The sequence below is a fragment of the Hyaena hyaena genome, unplaced genomic scaffold (genome assembly GCF_003009895.1).
Source record: "Hyaena hyaena isolate Hyena2069 unplaced genomic scaffold, ASM300989v1 scaffold_39, whole genome shotgun sequence".
Lineage (NCBI taxonomy): Eukaryota > Metazoa > Chordata > Mammalia > Carnivora > Hyaenidae > Hyaena > Hyaena hyaena.
Window position 1 is genome coordinate 4,619,388 of NW_024080671.1, and position 17,907 is coordinate 4,637,294.

The 17,907-nt window shown below is 58.7% G+C and overlaps 1 protein-coding gene across 2 annotated transcripts in view; it reads right to left on the bottom strand.

The window, feature by feature from the left end:
• SDK2 (sidekick cell adhesion molecule 2) overlaps window positions 1-17,907 on the bottom strand; it is a 261,230-nt gene that overhangs the window by 78,811 nt on the left and 164,512 nt on the right. For both annotated transcript variants that reach the window (XM_039229793.1, XM_039229792.1), the window contains 7 exons: window positions 17,551-17,698; window positions 11,862-11,995; window positions 6,303-6,414; window positions 4,672-4,862; window positions 4,460-4,543; window positions 2,174-2,368; window positions 843-959 (listed from right to left, as the gene is read on the bottom strand). In XM_039229793.1, coding sequence (XP_039085724.1) covers window positions 843-959; window positions 2,174-2,368; window positions 4,460-4,543; window positions 4,672-4,862; window positions 6,303-6,414; window positions 11,862-11,995; window positions 17,551-17,698 — 981 coding nt within the window. The remainder of the gene's footprint in view (window positions 1-842; window positions 960-2,173; window positions 2,369-4,459; window positions 4,544-4,671; window positions 4,863-6,302; window positions 6,415-11,861; window positions 11,996-17,550; window positions 17,699-17,907) is intronic.

A 17,907-nucleotide genomic window follows, 5' to 3' on the forward strand; every position in this document is an offset into this window, starting at 1 on the left:
CCCGGCTGGGCCTCCACTCGCCCCCGCAAATACTTGCCGAGCGGCTACGGTGTGTCAGACCCGCCCTGCGCCGCAGGAAGACAGCGGCGGGCAGAGCCGAACCCCCGCCTTGGCGGGGCCACCGGCGAGAAGCAGAGGGAGTGCGCGCGCGCTCTCGTATGTTAGGAGGTGGAGAAACAAAGGTGGGGGGGGGGGGCGGCGTGGGGGCCAGGGGCGGGGCGTCCCAGGGAGAAGGGCCCCCCCATTCAGACTCGGAGGGCGCGAGGGAGTGGCTGCACGAGCACACGTGAGCGTGCACGCGCGTGTGTGTACACGGGGAGGGCCGGGAAGGTGAGTTTTGGGAACGGAGGAGGCTCGGAGGACTGGACCCCTTGAGCTTCACGCCCTCCGCGCGGCCGTGGGGGCGGGGATGGTCTTTCTTGCACTTGCACGGACAGCCACCACCCTACTAGGGACCACCCAACAGCGGCCGCTCCCCGGGCTTCCCCCCTGCCGAGGCACAGTGCGGGCTCTTCTCATGCCCGCTTGGGTCGTCCTCATGCTAGCCCAGAGTAGGAGGTCCTAATTGTCCTCAGTTTACCCAGGGGATCTTGAGGCTCTAGTGAGTAAACTCGCCCAAGATCGCAGGTTTTGGGGAGCTGCAGAGCCAAGGGCCTTGAGCCCCTCAGGGCAGCACGTGGTGCACACTGTGGTGTGAAAGACGCCCCATCCCTGGGTGTGTGCAGTGCACGACCTTCACAACTGTACATAGGGAACCCGGCCAGGCTGGCTCCAGAGCTGAGCTCTGAGGACTGCCCTAGGCTGCCCCGTGGGCCCCCTCCGAGGAGATCAGTCCCATCTACCTTTCTGCCAGGTGATGGCCGGCCGGGGCGCCCCTGAAGTCTCACAAGCCAGCACCACTGACATGCCGTCAATCACTGTGCTGTCCAAGGGCCCCCTGGTGATGTTGGGGGCAATGCCTGCAAAAGGAGACAGTGGGGCCTCTTAGCGACACCCCAGAGGAACCCCCGCCACTAGAGGGCCAGGGGCGCATCCTGCCCCTGCCACTCTGGCTGGGTCCCGCTGCAGAGAAGGACGCAGGTGTCCCGATGGGGCTCCGGCACTGGGAAAAACCCTGAGGGCTCTCGGGGGCTCCCTGCACCCCCTGCCCTGTGGAAGGACCCAGGCTACCCCAGTCCCCCTGTCTGGATTCTTAGGCCTCCATATGGGGGAAAAGGGAGGACCCGAGGGCAGCTCACACCCTCCATGGCAAGGTATGAGATCCATCCTTCATTGAACATCACCTCGAAGCCCTGGGTTCTGAAAGGAAAAAGGGTCATGGCCAAGAGGAGACTGTCACCCACTTGGCACATGGCCTGGCCCCAGAGAGGCCACAGCCTGGTGAGCTGCGCTTCTTCAAGCCTCAGCACAGCCTTCCTGACTTGCGCTGCCTCCCCCGGCCCGGCCCTCAGGGAGCCGTCTGGTCCGATGCGGGCGGGAGCCGAGCTTAGATGCGGACCAGCAAGAAACAAGATGGCAGCCCATCCGTCCCCACTGCCATTTGGAGGCAAACCAGCTGGCCTCTGGCCCAGGGCTGCCCTGCTAGGCGACCTCTGTGGGGCTGGCGGATGAGCCCTGGGGGACTCCGGGGAGGCCCGGGACCGCGCACCCTCTTGCTGCCGAGGCGAGGAACCCAGCGGCACTTTGCACGTGCACAGAGCTCTGCTGTCGACGGCGTGGCCACGCGTGTCGCTTTTGCCGCTAATGCAGCCCCGTTAAGGAGGCAGGAGAGCCTTGATCACCGCCAAGACACTCCAAGGGAGCAGAAGTTCTGATGTAGGGACTGAGATGAAAGCTCTGGCTCTCATTGGAGACGTGAGCGAGTCTTCTTAGCTGGCACGGGGTGGCTTCAGCCCCGGAGGCCAGGGGCAGCTGCGACGCCACAGCAAGATGTGGCCTCACAGAAGCTTCTCTGCAAGAGTCGCTGAACCCCCGCTGCAGGCTCAGAGCATCTGGAGCGCCAGACCCAGGCTGGGATAGCAGAGGGCGTGGCTGGCCGGAGCCGCCCCCGCTGCTGAGCCTTCTGGAATCCCATCTCTGCACAATGCAGCACTTTTCCTCAAGAGCCTGCTGTCTTGGGGGGAAGCTGCCCTGGGGCGGGGGGGGGAGGGAGGATGGCAAAGGCCAGACTTACTGGTGACAGCCAGGTAGGTGGAGGTCTGCACCTCGCCAGCCGCGTTGCGGGCGAAGCACTGGAACATGCCGGTGTCGTCAGGAATCAGCCCGCTGACCTGCAAGCCCCCGTCGCCACGCTGCCGGAAGCGGGTCAGCCTCCCCACGTCCACCACCACTGCGTCTTTGTACCAGGTGATGGAGGGCGGCGGCACACCTGGGGGACACGTGGGACACAGTCAGCCCACCTCCTGGCTCCCTCCCTCCCGCCTCCGAGGGGTGCCTGCAAGTCTGCGAGGGGACGCTGTCCCTGTGTGCCTTGGTTTCTAGAACCTTCTTAGCGGGGGCCACTAATGGCCTTGGAGGAGGTGAAAGATGTTTTCGGAGGGGCATTTCTCAAGTTCTTATAATAGAAGGGGTTTCAAGAAAATTTAGCTGGACGAGGTTAGCTTGGAAATGCTGGATTGGACAAATTAATTAAAAAAATTTTTTTAAAAGAGAGCGAGCGAGAGCAGGGGAGGCAGAGGAAGAGGGAGAGAGAGACTCTTAAGCAGGCTCCACGCACAGCCCAGAGTCTGATGAGGGGCTCGAGCCCATGACCCCAGTATCATGGCTTGAGCTGAAATTAAGAGTTGGATGCTCAACCTACCGAGCCACCCAGATGCCCCATAAATTAATTTTTTAAGTAGAATTAAAAAGTTTTTAATGCTTATTTATTTTTGAGAGAGAGACAGACAGACACAGTGTGAGCACGGGAGGGGCAGAGAGAGAGGGAGACAAAGGATCAGAAGCAGACTCCAGGCTCTGAGCTGCCAGCACAGAGCTCGACGCGGGGCTCAAACCCACAAACCGCGAGATAATGACCTGAGCCGAAGTTGGATGCTTCACTGACTGAGCCACCCAGGCGCCCCTAACGGCAATTTAATTTAGCAGAGCCTTTTATGTGTTTTGGGAACCTTCAATGGGGGCTGACCACAGAGTCCTGTGTCAAGCAGCACACATGGAGGCTGGGGCTGCCCGGGAGCCCCCTCCTACCTGGTCAGCACAGGGAGGTGAACAGGGGCTCCCCGTCTCTCAGCCTTGCCCAAGCCACACCCCCTGGGCCTCGCCATGGTGTTCCGCACACGCCCCTAGTCTCTCCTCTCTCCTTCTGGGTCTCAGCTCAAATGTGACCTCCCCAGGTGAGCTCCCACCCTCCATTCGAAAGAACACTCTTGGCTCCAAGACCCCTACACCTGCTCGCCCCTCCCTGCCAGCTCTTCTTCATCCCTGACATTCTATGACGCTGTATTTCATCCCTTCCACGGGGCACACTCTTTCACGTGGTAACATCTCTGAGATGAAGGCGTCTTCCTATCAAAAGCACATCATAATTTCATTGGCGGTCTTTTTTCTTTCTTAGTGGCACATAAAATAATGGGGCATCTCACAACCCATGACATTTTCGATGAGATGAAATAAGGTATCTTTATTTGTTTATGGGTTGGTCTGCCTTCTTTTGGAGAATACTGAGTTTAAGAGCCAGGGTTTGGCTGCTGGATTCATTCTGTGTCTCCCCAGCCCAAGAGCAGTTATCGGCACATGGGAAACCTTCCAAAAACGTGTGTTGGGCGAATGAATCGATCTTTGCCTTCCCTTTGCGTGGGCTCAGGAGTCCTTCCTCCCTCCCTCCCCTGCGCCTCCCCTCCTTGCCTGAGCTATGTTCTGCCTCTTTGCTCAAAATTAGACCACGGGCCGTGGTGCACATTCTCTCCTACCATCCGATCGCCCCAGATTTCACCCCGGGTTCGGGCTGTCAGGCCAAGAAAGAGAGAGGCTGGGGACGGGAAGAGTGGAAATTCTTCAGGAAGTCTGACTGGGTGGGGGGGGGGGGGATAAGTAGAAAGAGCAGGGCAGAAAATGGGACAAAACGGGCCAGAAACCTAGCGGAGCTCATGAGAGCCATCTCAGGCAAGAGGAACCCCAAGTTCTAGCAGTTGTGACATTACGGTAATTTGGCATTGTCTCCAACTCTGAAATTACGGGCAATTTCAGTCTGTTGCCTATCCTGAAATTACGGTAATTTGGATTCATTTGTAACCCTCAAGTTACGGTAACGGGTTGATTTCCAGTCCTGAGATTATGGTAATTTGGCCTGTTTGTTTCCTGGGGTGTCTGCTCACAGCCAGACTGACTCTCTGCTCAGAGTGATGATGCCCAGAGACGGAAGTGGCATTGAGAAAAGTTTGTGACGGGGACAAGGAACGGCTGAGAGGCTGGGGGGAGGGGGGGTGGTCCTTGTTCCCCACTGACCGTGCCGCTGTGTTACCTTTGGCTCGACAGGGAATGTCCACCACCTTCTCCATCTCCGCTGTGATGTGTCTCTCTGGCTCCTTGACAAACTGGGGAGGTTCTGTGGGCAGAAGGACCAGAGGAAGGGCTCAAAGCCATGCTCCTTTTGATACAGCCCCTGCTCGGGTCACCCGGCCATGCCCCTGGCCCCGGGGGGTGGGGAGCCCCAGCAGCCCTGCCCCAGCTCACCCAGCACAGACAGGTAGGCTCCGCGGACGACAGAGGGGACGCTGCTGCTGCGAAGGACGGCCTCGCACTCGTAGTAGCCAGCGTCGCTGCCCGTGGGGCTGGGGATGGTGAGCCGGCGGTTGTAGTCGCTGATGCCGCCCGACAGCGGCACCCCATCTTTCTTCCAAATGATGTGCAGCTTGATCAGGGGCCTGGAGGGGGCGAGGGAGGCAGGGTGTCAGCCACAGGGGCTTCTAGAAACCTGAGGGCCAGGGCAGGGGTGCACAGGAGTGCAAGCCCGGGGACCCCAGCCCCTGTCGCTTCTTAGCTGCAAGCCCTTCAGCGCTCTGGGCCTCGGTTTCCTTGTCTGTGAAATGGGGGTTGCGGGCATGGGGATGCGCTAATGCCGGCGAATTAACAGAGCCCGGCAGGTGCACGGAGCACCTGAGCCGCGTGTCGTGCTCCTCTGTCCCCCTTGCGCTGCGTCCCATCCAAACAGAAGCTGGCAGGCAGTTGCGCACCAGACGCCGGGCAACATGACAAGGAGGAAAAGATAGAGTCACCCAAGGTCTGGGGACAGGAAGGCAGGCGGACGGACATACCGCCTCCTGACTCAGACAGAGGGCGGGTCGGGCTCCCTCATCACCCACCCTGGGCCCCCAGAACCCGAGATTGGGTTTGGCAGATCCTCGAGGGGTCTGGGCCCACTTCACGGGCTGCACCGAGGGGTTCCACGGAAAAGGGGCCTGTGACAGAGTGAGTTGGGCGACACTGGCTTGAGGGACGTCAGGCACGTTCTTGACCGCGGGTCTTCTCCGTGGAGTCCCGCCGCATGGGGGCAGCCTTCCCCGCGCTCGCGGAAAACCTGGGTCACCGGGAGCATATGCTTAGGAATGCTGCTCCGGTGGGGGGGGGGGGACCTTCAACTGGATGTGACCTCGGGGTCACAGGTCTGACTCCCCACCCATCACATCGGCTCATCTTTCTTGAGTACTTAAGAGGCGCCCGGTCAGGCTGGGTTCAGCACTCTACCTACAGGCCTCACTCGGGAGGTGGGTGCTCAAATCATTCCCATTTTACAGTCAGGGAGACTGAGGCCCAGAGCATGGCCCTCGGCCCCCGGGAGTGGGGGTGGCCTGTTCTATTGCAATCTTGCTGTTGGCCAGCTGGGTGGTCTCAGGCAGGTTGCTTGCCCTCTCTGGCCTGTCGGAGGAAAAGAAATTGCACGGGAAGCACAGAACTGCGCTCACGTGTGATGAGGCTCAGTTGTTATTTAACTGTTTCCTGTGCGAGAGAAAGGAGGGCTGCCTGCGTGGCAGGGAAGGCACAGGCTGCCCGCAGGGCCCCAAGTGGGGGCCTCAATATTCTGGGCTCAGATCTCCTGCCCCGTAACCGCCATCCAGGTCCTGGGTCTCTCCTTCTGGGTCACAGACAACGAGCCCGCCCGGCTCCTACCCAACAACTGTCTGGCGGTAGCCGGCACGTCAACTCGTCACCCCTCCTCCAGGGCAGAGGCCCCACCTCCTTTCGCGGGGTCCTCACGTGACACTGCCGGGCCTTCCTGAGCTGGCGCCCTCGGAGCCCACAGGTCAGGAGCACCGGCTGCAGTGGAGGGCTCAGGGCTCAGGGAAGCAGGGGCAGGCGCTACCCACCTGGCGTTGGCCACGCACTCCATGGTCACCTCTGAGGTCCCGGCCACCACGCTGGTATTCTTGGGAGGAATGATGATGGTCGGGGCGATGGGGTCTGCAGGGCCCCCGACATCTGGGGAGAGGCCAGGGGTTAGCTGGAGACACGGGTCGGAAATCCTGTCTCTGCCCAGCCCCCGTTAGAGGCTGATGCCATGGGAGACTTCTGTCCTTATGCAGCAGGGCAGGGGACCACGGCCGAACCTGCAGACGTGACCCCAGGGACCCTCTCACCCCTCGGCCTCCTACCTGCAGTGCTTAGGGAGCATCCACCGGAGGCCTCCGAGGCCCTCCCACCTTCCCGTTACCCAGCATGCCTTTCCCCTTTTCTCCTTGTCCTGTTTTTGCCTTCAACACCCTCCCCTCCGCCCACATTTATCTAGTTGGCTTCCATCATCGCCGGCCAGAATGCTAACCCCCTGTACTGGACTAAGTAGTAATCCCCCAAGTTCAAGTCCACGGCAGTGGTGAACATGATCTTATTTGGAAACAAGGTCTTTGCAGATGTGATCAAGGTGAGGTTCTTCTATATCAGGGTGGGCCTTACCCCCAATAGGACCTGTTCTTACAAGAGGAGTGAAATTGAGACACAGACACACAGACACACGGACGTGTGGAAGAGAAGGCCAGGTGAGCGCAAGGCAGAGCCTGCAATGACATGTCTCCAAGGCAAGGATCCCCAGCACCCACAGAAGTGGGGAGGCAGGGAAGGAGCCTCTCCTCCAGCCTTCAGTGGGGGGCGCGGGCCTGCCCACACCCCTGGCCTCCAAAGCTGTAAGGGGACATTTCTGGTGTAGCCGCCCCTCCCCCGTTGACGGTACTTTGTTACAGCAGCTCAGGAAGCTAATACATTCCGTGAGGCGGGAACCTCAAAGATCTGTGCTTTGGACTGAATTATGTCCCCTGCAGACCGTAGGTTGAAGCCCCAACCCCCACGTGACTGTATGTGGAGATGGGGGGGGGTCTTCAGTAGATGGGGCTCCATGAGGTCATAAGGGGGGGCTTAATGAGACAGGAGAGAAAGAGACACCAGAGGCTCTGTCTTGGCCACGTGAGGACACAGCGAGAAGGCAGCCATCTGCCAGCCATGAAGAGAGGCCTCAGCAAAACCCAGCCATGCTGGTCCCCTGATCTTGGACTTCCGAACTGAGAGAAGGCTGCAGGTCTGGTAACCTATTACGCAGCCATTACTTCTCTAGGAAGAGAGCGACGTCCGGCTCATAGGAAGGGCTCACGTGTATTTGTGAAGGCACAAACGGGTCCACCAGAGCTAACCCTGCGCGACTTCGGGGTCGGTGATCAAAACGAAAGAGAACGGATCATGAGCGGGCTTTACAAACGCAAAATGAAACAACACCCCAAAGTCTTCGAATAGCTCTGCCTTTTGCGGTTTTGGAGCTCTTTAAGAAGTGACCAGGCGCTTATCTGTGTGGGCGGGCCCTGGCCCAATACTGGCAGAAACTCCAGTACCCTCTGTGCACGTGCTCCAGGGCTCTCAAAAGTTCAGACCCGGAGCGCTTTCTCTCTCACGAAAAACCCATCCACTTGGCCCCATTCCAGGAGCCTCGAGAGGCAGCAAATCTACAATGACACCCCCAGTGCTGGGGACACAGCAACAGCACATCCCTGACGGGGAGAGCAGGTCACGGCCCCATTGCCACTCTGATCGGCCCTGGGCAGGTTTTCCCACCCGGACGCCAGGCAGGCTTTGCTGGAAAAGGGAATAAAATGTAAAAAATAAAGTAAAATGAAGGGGGGAAGAAAGGAAGCATATAAAGCAAAATAATTGCAACAATATAAAAGCCTCATGTAGGTGCCATAAAGAGCGATCGGATTGAAAGCTGCTGATATAGCTGAATCCATAAAAGTGTGCTCTAAGTTGTTTATTACATGCTGGGGCGCACAGGTACCACGGCCCAGATTAATGGGGCAGGAGGAGACAGACAGTTAGAGCCCAAGCGGGGTGCCCCGCGGCAGAGCCAGGTAAACAGAGCCCTCGGAGTTTAAAAAATACAAGGGCCACCCCAGGGCCTCAGGGCCAACTCGTCAGCTTTGGGAACGGTGGAGGGGACCCTGGGGGTCACACCCAGGTCCTGGGGGGTCAGGAAGACTTGGTTTGAGACCTTGCTCTGCCCCAGGCATCTTAGTGGGGGGGTGATCCTGAGCTAGATCTTGATTTTCTCAGCGGCAAAATGGGGATAAAAATGACTGTGTCTCAGGGTGATGGTGAGTCGGCCCCTCACTCAACAGATCTTTTCTGGGTGAGGGCTCAGTCCATGCCAGACTGCAGTAGGCACCACTGAGTGAGACAGGCAGGGGTCCGTCCTCATGCAGGGCCAGGTCTGGAAGGATCTCAGATCAATGTTTATTTATAGAATTAAAGTGCATCGGAGGGATGCTGGGAGGTAACCGTGAGGGACATCACTGGGATGCCTCCTCCCCGAGTCGCCTCAGTGAATCCCCCAACTACACGTTGCCAAAGGCATCATGTTTGGTGAGGAAAATGGAGGCTTGAGGACCACGTGACTCACCTGGGCCATGGGTCAAGTGCGTGTTGGGGAGGGTGCAGGGAGGGAAGCCGCCGCCTTCTCCCGGGCCAGCATCCAACACAGGGGCAGAGAACCACAGGTGGCTACGGGCTCTTGAAAAGTGACTGGCGCCCTTTTGATTTGATGGGATTTAATTTGATCTAATTTACATTTAATTAAAAACAGATCCCCAAATCAGTTATTAGAACACTTTTAAGTACGGGTAGAACAACATGGGTATCCGACACCACCTCTCCAGCTGTAAATCTGGTGAAGTCTAAACACAGATCACGTACTGCAGATGAAAACCGAGCAACCAAATTGAGATGCGCTCAAAGTATAAAATAACGCAGAGATTTTGAAGACTCGGAATGACGAAGAAGAAACGCAGTGTAAAGTGCCTCGTTCATATTTTCCGTATCGATTGTGTGTTAAAATCATAATATTTTGGATACATAAAATACATTAATAAAATTAATTCCCCCATTTCTTTTTTAAAAAATGGTTATATATTTATTTTGAGACAGAGAGAGAGCAAGCAGGGGAGGGGCAGAGAGAGAGAGAGAGAGGATCCCCAAGCAGGCTCTGTGCTCTCAGCACAGAGCCCAGTGCAGGGCTCTATCCCTCGAACCATGAGATCATGACCTGAGCTAAAATCAAGAGTTGGACACTTAACTGAGTGGGCCACCCAGGCACCCCCAGGTTTGGACTTTTCAAGAGCTGGGACAGTCTGTGTGAGTTCACCAGGGTTACCCCTGGACAGGGGTCAACTCCCAACTCCCTGGCCACTGGCTCTGCTCTTAACTGTTCCATTTCTGAAGAGCATGAGTGCCCCACCCCTCCCTGCGCATCCCAGGGCAGCTAAGAAGCAGGACTGCCCTGGGCTGAGGAGGGATGGAGGGATGAGGAGGGGGGAACAGAGGGAGGGGCGAGGCTCCACGAGATAAGTGAGGGTAGACAGAGCCGGTGGTGGGTGAAGTGGCAATTGCTCCTTGTAAACTGGCTGGCAGGCAGGCAGGCTGGGGGATTTGTGTCAGTGACATGAACAGGGTTTTGAAGTGCAATCACTCGTGGGAGGAGAAATTAGCTGAAAATCAGCTGATTCTGCTCTTAATCCAGTACAAATCGCCGCGTGAGAGCAGGAGGCGAGCGGCGATGGGGTGGGATAAACAGACAACCAGGGGAGGCTTGGGCAGATACCGGGGGTCCGGAAGTCCTACCCTCCTCCCTTGGGCCAGATGGAGGGTTGTGGGGGGCGTAACCGAGGTAGAGAAGAGAGGGAATGATGTCCAGAGTCAGCCCCAGGGTGGCTGGCTTAAGTCAGGTGAGGAGGTTGGGGAGGCTCCAACCTCTGGTCTCAGGGTAAACTGAGTCCCTCAGGAAGATGGCCTGGCCTTGACTCAGACCGTGAACACTGCCTCTTCTACGATGACTGAATCCTCTCAGGCTCCACTAGAGAAACTACGGGGGAAAACATCTCCCTCTGATGATTCAATTCCTTTCCCTATGGAAACAGCAGAGCCAGGTCACAGCTGGGCCCCAAGGCAACAGGGACCGGACTGAGACCCTGGCCCAGGTCAATGTCAGAGCTTACATTGTCTGGGGCCCTGAGAGGTCAGCATCTGGAATGGAACTCTCCTCCCTGCGTTCAGGTCTCTTTCTAGGCAGGCTAGAACTTGGGAAGGAGAAAACTCTGTGGATCCCAGAAGGGGTTCTGCTGGTGCTCAGAGAGCCCAGGAATGGACATGGTGGGGCTGAGGAACGTTCTGGGCTTTACAGACACAGGGGCCCAGATCAGGAGAAAGACACAGGAAGGTCCCATGCAGCCCTGCACCCTCATCTCTGCTGCCGGTGGCTGTGTCCCCATGCGACCGTGGGTGATAAATGAGACTTGCTTTTGGGGCAGGAGTGGTGCAGATGTGGAGGGAGGTGAACAGCTGTTTCCCGCAGCTGGCGCGGTTGCTCGGCGGCCGCGGCAAGCTCCGCTCCCGCGTACTCCATGCTTCAGGGCAGGGACTGGCTGCTGGGGCCACCCCACCCGCCCTCCCTGTTCCAGGGACGGAGCGCAGAGGGAAGGGACCCGGCTGGCTTTCGAGAATTAGGTCGAGAAGCATTTCCATTAGGGATCAGACACCTGCCTTCAGTCTCGGCTGGACAAATGCCTTTGGCAAAGGAGATCTAAGGAGCCAACTCTTTTCATTTGCTACCGTCTATTCTCCGCCCCTGGGGAGAGCTTTGCCTCTCTTTTCCAGGGCACTGGGTGGCTTCTGGCGGAGAGGCATCTTTAGGCAGGAGCCTGGGCAGAAAGCCTATGTTCCCACGAGTGAAGACGGCCTGGCTCTGAGTAGAAGCTGAGTACATCCCAGCGGAGTAGAGGCTGTTCGTGTATTTCTCTGGAAACGAGCGCCCCGTGTCCTGCACACTCTGTCGGCACCTGAACCCCGGGGGCAGCTAACCCGCCTGTGCACACTCTCTCCGGCAGTCCACACCCTCCCTGGGTCTCCGGCGGCCAGCTAAGCGTCCCCTCTCCCGGTGCAGGAGCTCAGTCCTGCCATGGGAACGGGCTCTGGAACTCAGCTCCGTCCGTGCTCCCTCAGCTGGATCCCCTCCTCCTTTTTTTTTTTTTAATATTTTTATTTATTTCTAGAGAGAGAGAGAAACAGTGTGAGCAGGGGAGGGTCAGAGAGAGAGGGAGGTACAGACTCTGAAATAGGCTCCAGGCTCTGAGCTGGCAGTCAGCACAGAGCCCGACGCGGGGCTCGAACCCACGAACCGTGAGATCATGACCTAAGCGAAAGTCGGACACTCAACCGACTGAGCCACCCAGGCGCTCCGGGATCCCCTCCTCATATTCCTCAAGGGCCCCTCCCCGGCCCTCCTCCAGCCTCCCCGGCTCTCTGCCACCGTTCCATCTTCCCAACGACCCTCTGGAGCCCCGTTCCCAAGATTTAATGGCGCGCTGCACCATCCGTCCCAGGCCCGGCCGCTTACTTACTCTCCACGGCAAGAGTGATGGGCTGGCTGGTCTTGTTGTCCCCGTTTTTGTCATTAACAGCCTGCACGTAGTAGCGGCCTGCGTCGGGGGCCACCGTGGACAGGATGACGAGGGTGTTCTCCAGGGTGATGGCTCTGAGCAGAGGGAAAAGATTCATCTGATGGGGGTCCCGGGGCTCTGAGCATCGGAGGGTGGGAGTGGGGACAGGAAGCTGGTGGCTCCCGGAGCCCCTGCTCCAGCCCACCTCCCGGGACCGCTTACTGCCTGAACTTCAGCACATTTCCTTTGTAGAGAATCCGAACGTGCTGCCAGCTTTCGGGGGTCAGACCCAAGTCCAGCACAGGCACGGAGGTCTGAGACGGCCCCCACCCCACCCCACGCCTGGCCCATGTGCTCTGTCCTTTCTCACGTCATAGCTTTGATGCTCTGTGTGTGTGTGTGCGTGTGTGCGTGTGTGTGTGTAAGACCATCTCTGCACCAAAGAAATCCATTCACTGGAATGAATGAATGAATGAATGAATCAACAAATGGCGATGATGATGAATTTAGAAATGAGCAGGATCATTCCGGAATCGAAGCCTTCACCTAGTCCTACACTTGTTCAGACCGACTCTAAAGCCACAGGTTGCCTGCAACACAGATGATGGGGCTTCACCTCTCCCTCCAGCCCCCTCCCAGGGCATCCGTTTCTACCTCCCGGAAGCTGGTCACCAAGGATGAGACTGGCTGGGCTGGCTGAGAAGGGAGAAGGAGGCCGGCCGGGCGGTGGGGTGCAGGCTCTCTCTGCGGGGCTCCCATCATTCAGCCCCTGAGCCCCTACTCTGCAGGCAGGGGAAGGGGCCCGTCCAGGCGGGAGGCTGGGGACCCCACCCGACGTGGGAGAGGCCGCGCCAGGAGCACCGCCCACGCCCGCCCTGCCCGGCTCCCCCTCTTGCTCATTCTCTTGACGACAAACAAAACCATTAGTTTGTCAAGTCTATCTTGGATTTTAATGTGATGTGCCCGAGACAGCTGTTAAACATCCTTAATGTTACTTTAACAAGGACAGACCCTGTTGAATTCTTTTCAAATTTTCCCACTAGGTGAATGTTACAGAGTTTTAAAACAGGCTCTCAAATAAACATCCCAGCTAATGCCTCTCCAGCCGGGCTGTGCTGGTGTCCTCTCTTCTGGTTTTGGGAGTTCGTGGCCACAGTATCACACCGTCAGCAGAACTCTGGGAAGCAGGAAACAAAAGCCCTCTGGTCCCCAATTTTTTTTTTCCTGGAGGAAAACAACCCTCTAGCTAATTAATGAGCTGATAGGAGGTACAACCAAGATTCTTTGGTGCAGACAGTAGGGCGGGCAGGGGTGTGGGAGGAAGGCTGGATTTCCCAGGGGTGTGGCTGGGAAGTCAAGGGCAGGGGAACATCATCCCCTGCTGGGAGCACAGGATGTCCTCTAAGGAGCACACAATGTCCTCCCTGCTGGGCCTCAGTCTCCACATCTGTGAAGGGGGTGGAAGAGGGGAAGAAACGTTTGTGAAGCCCCCCATCCCCCGCAGACCTGAGGTTGAGCGATTCTGATTCCTGCCACCTCTTTGGTTCTGTCCCCATCGGGCCTGAGGCTGTCGCCCTCCCTCTCACGTAGCCCTCACCAGCCACAGAGTCCAGCGTCAGGGCTGATCTGGTGGGCGGTGCCCCTGGACCAAGTGACTGAAGCCCCCACCCCCTCCACTGCCACAGCACTGGAGACCCAGGTGGAATGGAGCCCCTGGCGGGTGGGGAGCTCCGGGCACCACTGGGTCCCACTCCCCAGCGCATCTGCCTGCCCTGAGCCCCCTCTTGCCTCCGGAGAGGGTCCCCACCCCCAACACGCTCTCTCCTGGACGATGGAAACCCACCCCACCCACCGGCTTCTCCTTTCACTCTATTTTGTCTCTATTATGATGGATCCCCAGTGGTTCTTACCCAGGGGTGGCTTCACCCTGTAGGGGACATGTGACAAAATCTGGACACATTCTGGCAGCCCAGCCACGGGGCTGTGACAGGAACTAGTGGGTGGAGGTCAGGGACGTGTCCCACATGCACTGCAGAGCCCGCACAGCAGAGATCTGTGGGGCCCCAAACGCGAGTTGTGCCGCCGTTGAGGCGCTGGCCTCGGTGGGTGCCAGTCCGTCCACCCGTTTCAGGCTCCCCTGACACTGAGAAGTCGCTGGGAAGCCGGGTGGGGCCGTGGAACTGGGCTGGCGGGGATATGGTGGAAGGTGTGCACACCACCTCCAGGCTTGGACCCTAAGAACCGCCCCCCGTCCCGTTCAAGTCCTAGGTTCCACCCCCCCCCCGCCCCCGTCAGAGCAGGGCAGCCAGAGCCAGTGTTGAGGACGGCAGAGGCCCCCAAATGACTGGAGAAGCATCCCTCCCACCTCTCGTCTGTAAGTGCAGCCGGCATCACCTTGACTGGCACTCGGGGCTGGGAAAGCTCCGCACAGGGACGGCGCTCCAAGTATGGACCGGAATGCAGCAGGCAGACGGGCTGGGAGCACTGATGACCTCTGACCGGCCCTCGCTCCGCTCTCAGCAGGTGGCTGAGGTCCACGGACCCCCAGCCTTCTGCAGGATGACCACCCCCTTGATAGATGGTTCTGGAATGGCCCTGTACCTCACTTCCGGAGTCCACAGAGCTGTCTCTGGCACTCAAAGGACTCCTGGCCTGCTGCATCCCACATATGCCCACTCCTGGAGGAGCTGGCGGAACTCTCTCGGGCATGGAGGTCAAGGTCCCACACGCAGGCGGGGGGCTGGGCTACATTCTTCAGCAACGCTCCTCTGCTTCCAATTTACTGGGTCTTTCCCTCTTCCCTGATTGGCCCAGCTCCCAACCCCACCTCCCACCCACTACCCCATTTAAGTCAGCCCTTTAATTCCCCCTCAGGTCCACGGGGGCCCAACTGTTAATTCCATGAGGAGTAAAAGAAATTCATCTGAGAACCTGCCCAGAGCCCCCAGCATGTGTCTTTGTTGGGAATCTTGTCTCCTTTTCAGCAACGGGCACCAGGGCACAGGCGAAGTGTGGCTAATCGCTGTCTGTCCCGGCCGGGGGAGCAGCCTTCTGGAGACAGCGCCCGCCTGCAGCACCCCTGCACGCCCCTCCGGCTGATCGCGCTCATCAGATGCGTATCTCTGGCAAACAGACGCTGGAGAATTTGCTTCCAGGGACCTTTCCTCTCAGCTATGAATATTAATCTGCTGTAATTGCGGGGATAAAATCTCCAGTGTTCTAGCCTGTGTTTGGCTGGAGCGTTGGTGGGGGTGGGATGGTGGCGGGTGCGGCCTTGAAGGCAGGCATGTGCGAGCATGCCGGGACCATCCGGTCCTGGTGCCAGAAGCTGCTGGGAGTGAAGAGGGGGTGAGGGCAGAGGGCAGGGGTGAGAGAAGAGGGTGATGAGGGGTGATGGGGTAAGGCTGTCATTTGCCAGCGCAAACGCGGTAGAGGAGTGCCTGCGAGTCCTCCCCACGGCCACGGCACACGCTGCCCTCGCCACTGAGTCCGGAAGGGGCCTTAGAATCTTTCTCGACACAGGATTCCAGGCGGCCTCTACCAACGGGCTGGCCTGCAGGGCGCCATCACAGAGCCACCTGGAGCTGTGTGAGCACCGCGGAGAAGCAGTTAGGACAGGCTGGGGACTCACTCACCCGGCTCTGCACCTGTGTGCCCAGCACCCCCTTCCTGCAATCCAGCCTCAGCGTCTGTGTTAACGGTAAACCCTGCTCTGCTGGCCTTCCTGGCCCTTCGTTGGGCCACAGGAAGCAAGCGTCGATGCATAGCCTGAGTCAGGCTGTCCCCGTGTTGACCCGGGAGGTAGACGCTTTCCCTGCCCTATAGCCACACCCTTTGCCGTGTGACTTCGAGGGTCTTCCCACTCAAGACGCAGAGTTAATCCCCCCTCTTCTACCACGTGACTCGCTTCCGCCATCGGGATGTTAGCAGAGGCTTGGTAAGTGAGTCTCTGCTTCTGCTTCCTACCTGCTCCTCTGTAAATGGCCAGATGTCGAGGCTGGCCGACTGGGGGATGGGACATGCGGAGCAGAGTCGCCTGGTTATTTTAATTCATCAAGAGCCGGCCAACCCCAGGCCAGTGAGAGAGTCCAGCCAAGGTCCCCATGTGCAGATTCACATGCAAGTGACTGCTTCCTGCTTCAGGTCACTGGGACCTTTTGTTACGCAGCAGTATTGCATCTGTAGGTAATGGATCGATCCTAGGAGAGTGGTTCTCAATTGAGGCTGCACAGCAGAATCACTGGGGAGTTTGAGAAGCCCCCCCAGTGGCCAGAGTGCTGAGAGCAAGAGAGCACATGAGCAGGGGAGGGGCAGAGAGAGAGGGAGTCACAGAATCCAAAGCAGGCTCCAGGCTCCCAGCTGTCAGCACAGAGCCCGACGCGGGGCTCGAACCCACCAACCGTGAGATCATGACCTGAGCCGAAGTCGGATGCTGAACTGACTGAGCCACCCAGGCACCTGAAGATCGAACACGTTTTAAATCGTCCAAGACGATTTCAGCAGGTAGCCACGCTGAGAATTGCCGTACCAGGACCACTTCTCTACAAGCACAATCGCTTTATCCTTCGTCCCTCCTTGTCTCCGTCCCTGCAGTCACCCAATTTCCATGGGAGACAGAATGAAGGACGCTGATTCTGGGCTCGGAAGCCTGGAACCAGCTGTGTGGGATCTGGCCAACCCGTTACACTTTTGGGTGACTTTACTGTCTGTAAAATGGGGACAGCGCCAGCCGCCTCACGGGGCTGCTGTGGTGGCTGTTCCGATGAATGTTTTTTGAGCACGTGCTCTGGGGGTCGGGAAGGGATCGAGACACAGCGTCTCCGGCTTGGGGGTGCACACCTATGCTAGACGACGGGGTGAGGGGGGTGGTGTGCCAGGACACGCAGACACCCCATGTTCCCCTGTTATTCTTGTTATGCTTTGCTCACTCTGCTTTATGTTCCCCAAAGGCAAGAACTGTTCAGCTCCCGCTTCCTACAGGGGCCAGGATGGGCTCCACCCACTGCTGACCTGTGGCCTCATGAGACCAGGACAAAGGTGGTCTTTCTTCTCTGCTGGGAGGAGGGGAAAGCTGGCGTCCCAAAGGGGAAAGAAAGCCCGGGCTGGCTCCAGACCCCGAGGAGGGCTGGGGTGTGTGTGTGTGTGTGCTGGGAGTGTCCCTGGAGGAAATGCTTTGGCCCTCGCCCTCCACGGAGGTGCTGACTCCATGGCTCCTGCCCACAAGCCCACGGCCCACGCCTTGTGCCACACAGAGGGGTCCTTGTTCACGCTGAAAGGGCCATGTGTTTCCCTCCCTGCCGGCCCCCCCTCCCCCCCCTCCTCCCTGCGGCCAAAACACACACAGCCACACCCACACCCCACACGGGAAACACCCTGGAGGCCACCCTGCTGGGGACATGCCCGCGCCCTCCCACGGACGGGGAGGGTGCCTGGCTGTGGAGGCAGAGGGGACCTCCAGCTGGGCGGGAGGCCAGCGCCTGGGAAGGTGCCTGAGCCGGCGTGCTCCCGATTCTGCACGTGAGTGCTCCCAGAGAGCCCCGCCTGTAAGCCGCCCTTCTCTCCTCCTCATCACCATCTAGGAAGTCCCCAGCCCCCTCCCCTGCGGCGAGCCCCCTGTGCCCCCCCCCCACCCCCCAGGGCAGGGCCTTACATGCGGCTGCTGGGCGGGATCTTGCGGCCTTCGCGGAACCAGGTCACCTGTGGCCGCGGGAAGCTGGCGATGCGTGGGGCGCGGATGACGGCCGCTTCCCCGTGGGAGACACTCTGGTGCTTCTCGCCTTCCTCAAAGCTCCCCATGTCTGCGGACGGAAGAGCATGCGTGAGGGTCGGCTTGTCCGGGTCCCGGGCCCGGGAGCGGGAGCAATAGCAGCAGGTGCCGCTGGGGAAGGAGGTCCCGCCCCCCGTGACCCCGTCACCCCACCCTCTAACCCCATTATTATGAAGAGCCCTGCTTTGGGCTTTGAGGGGTTTATATCCATACATCTAAGAATAGATGGATCCATCCAGG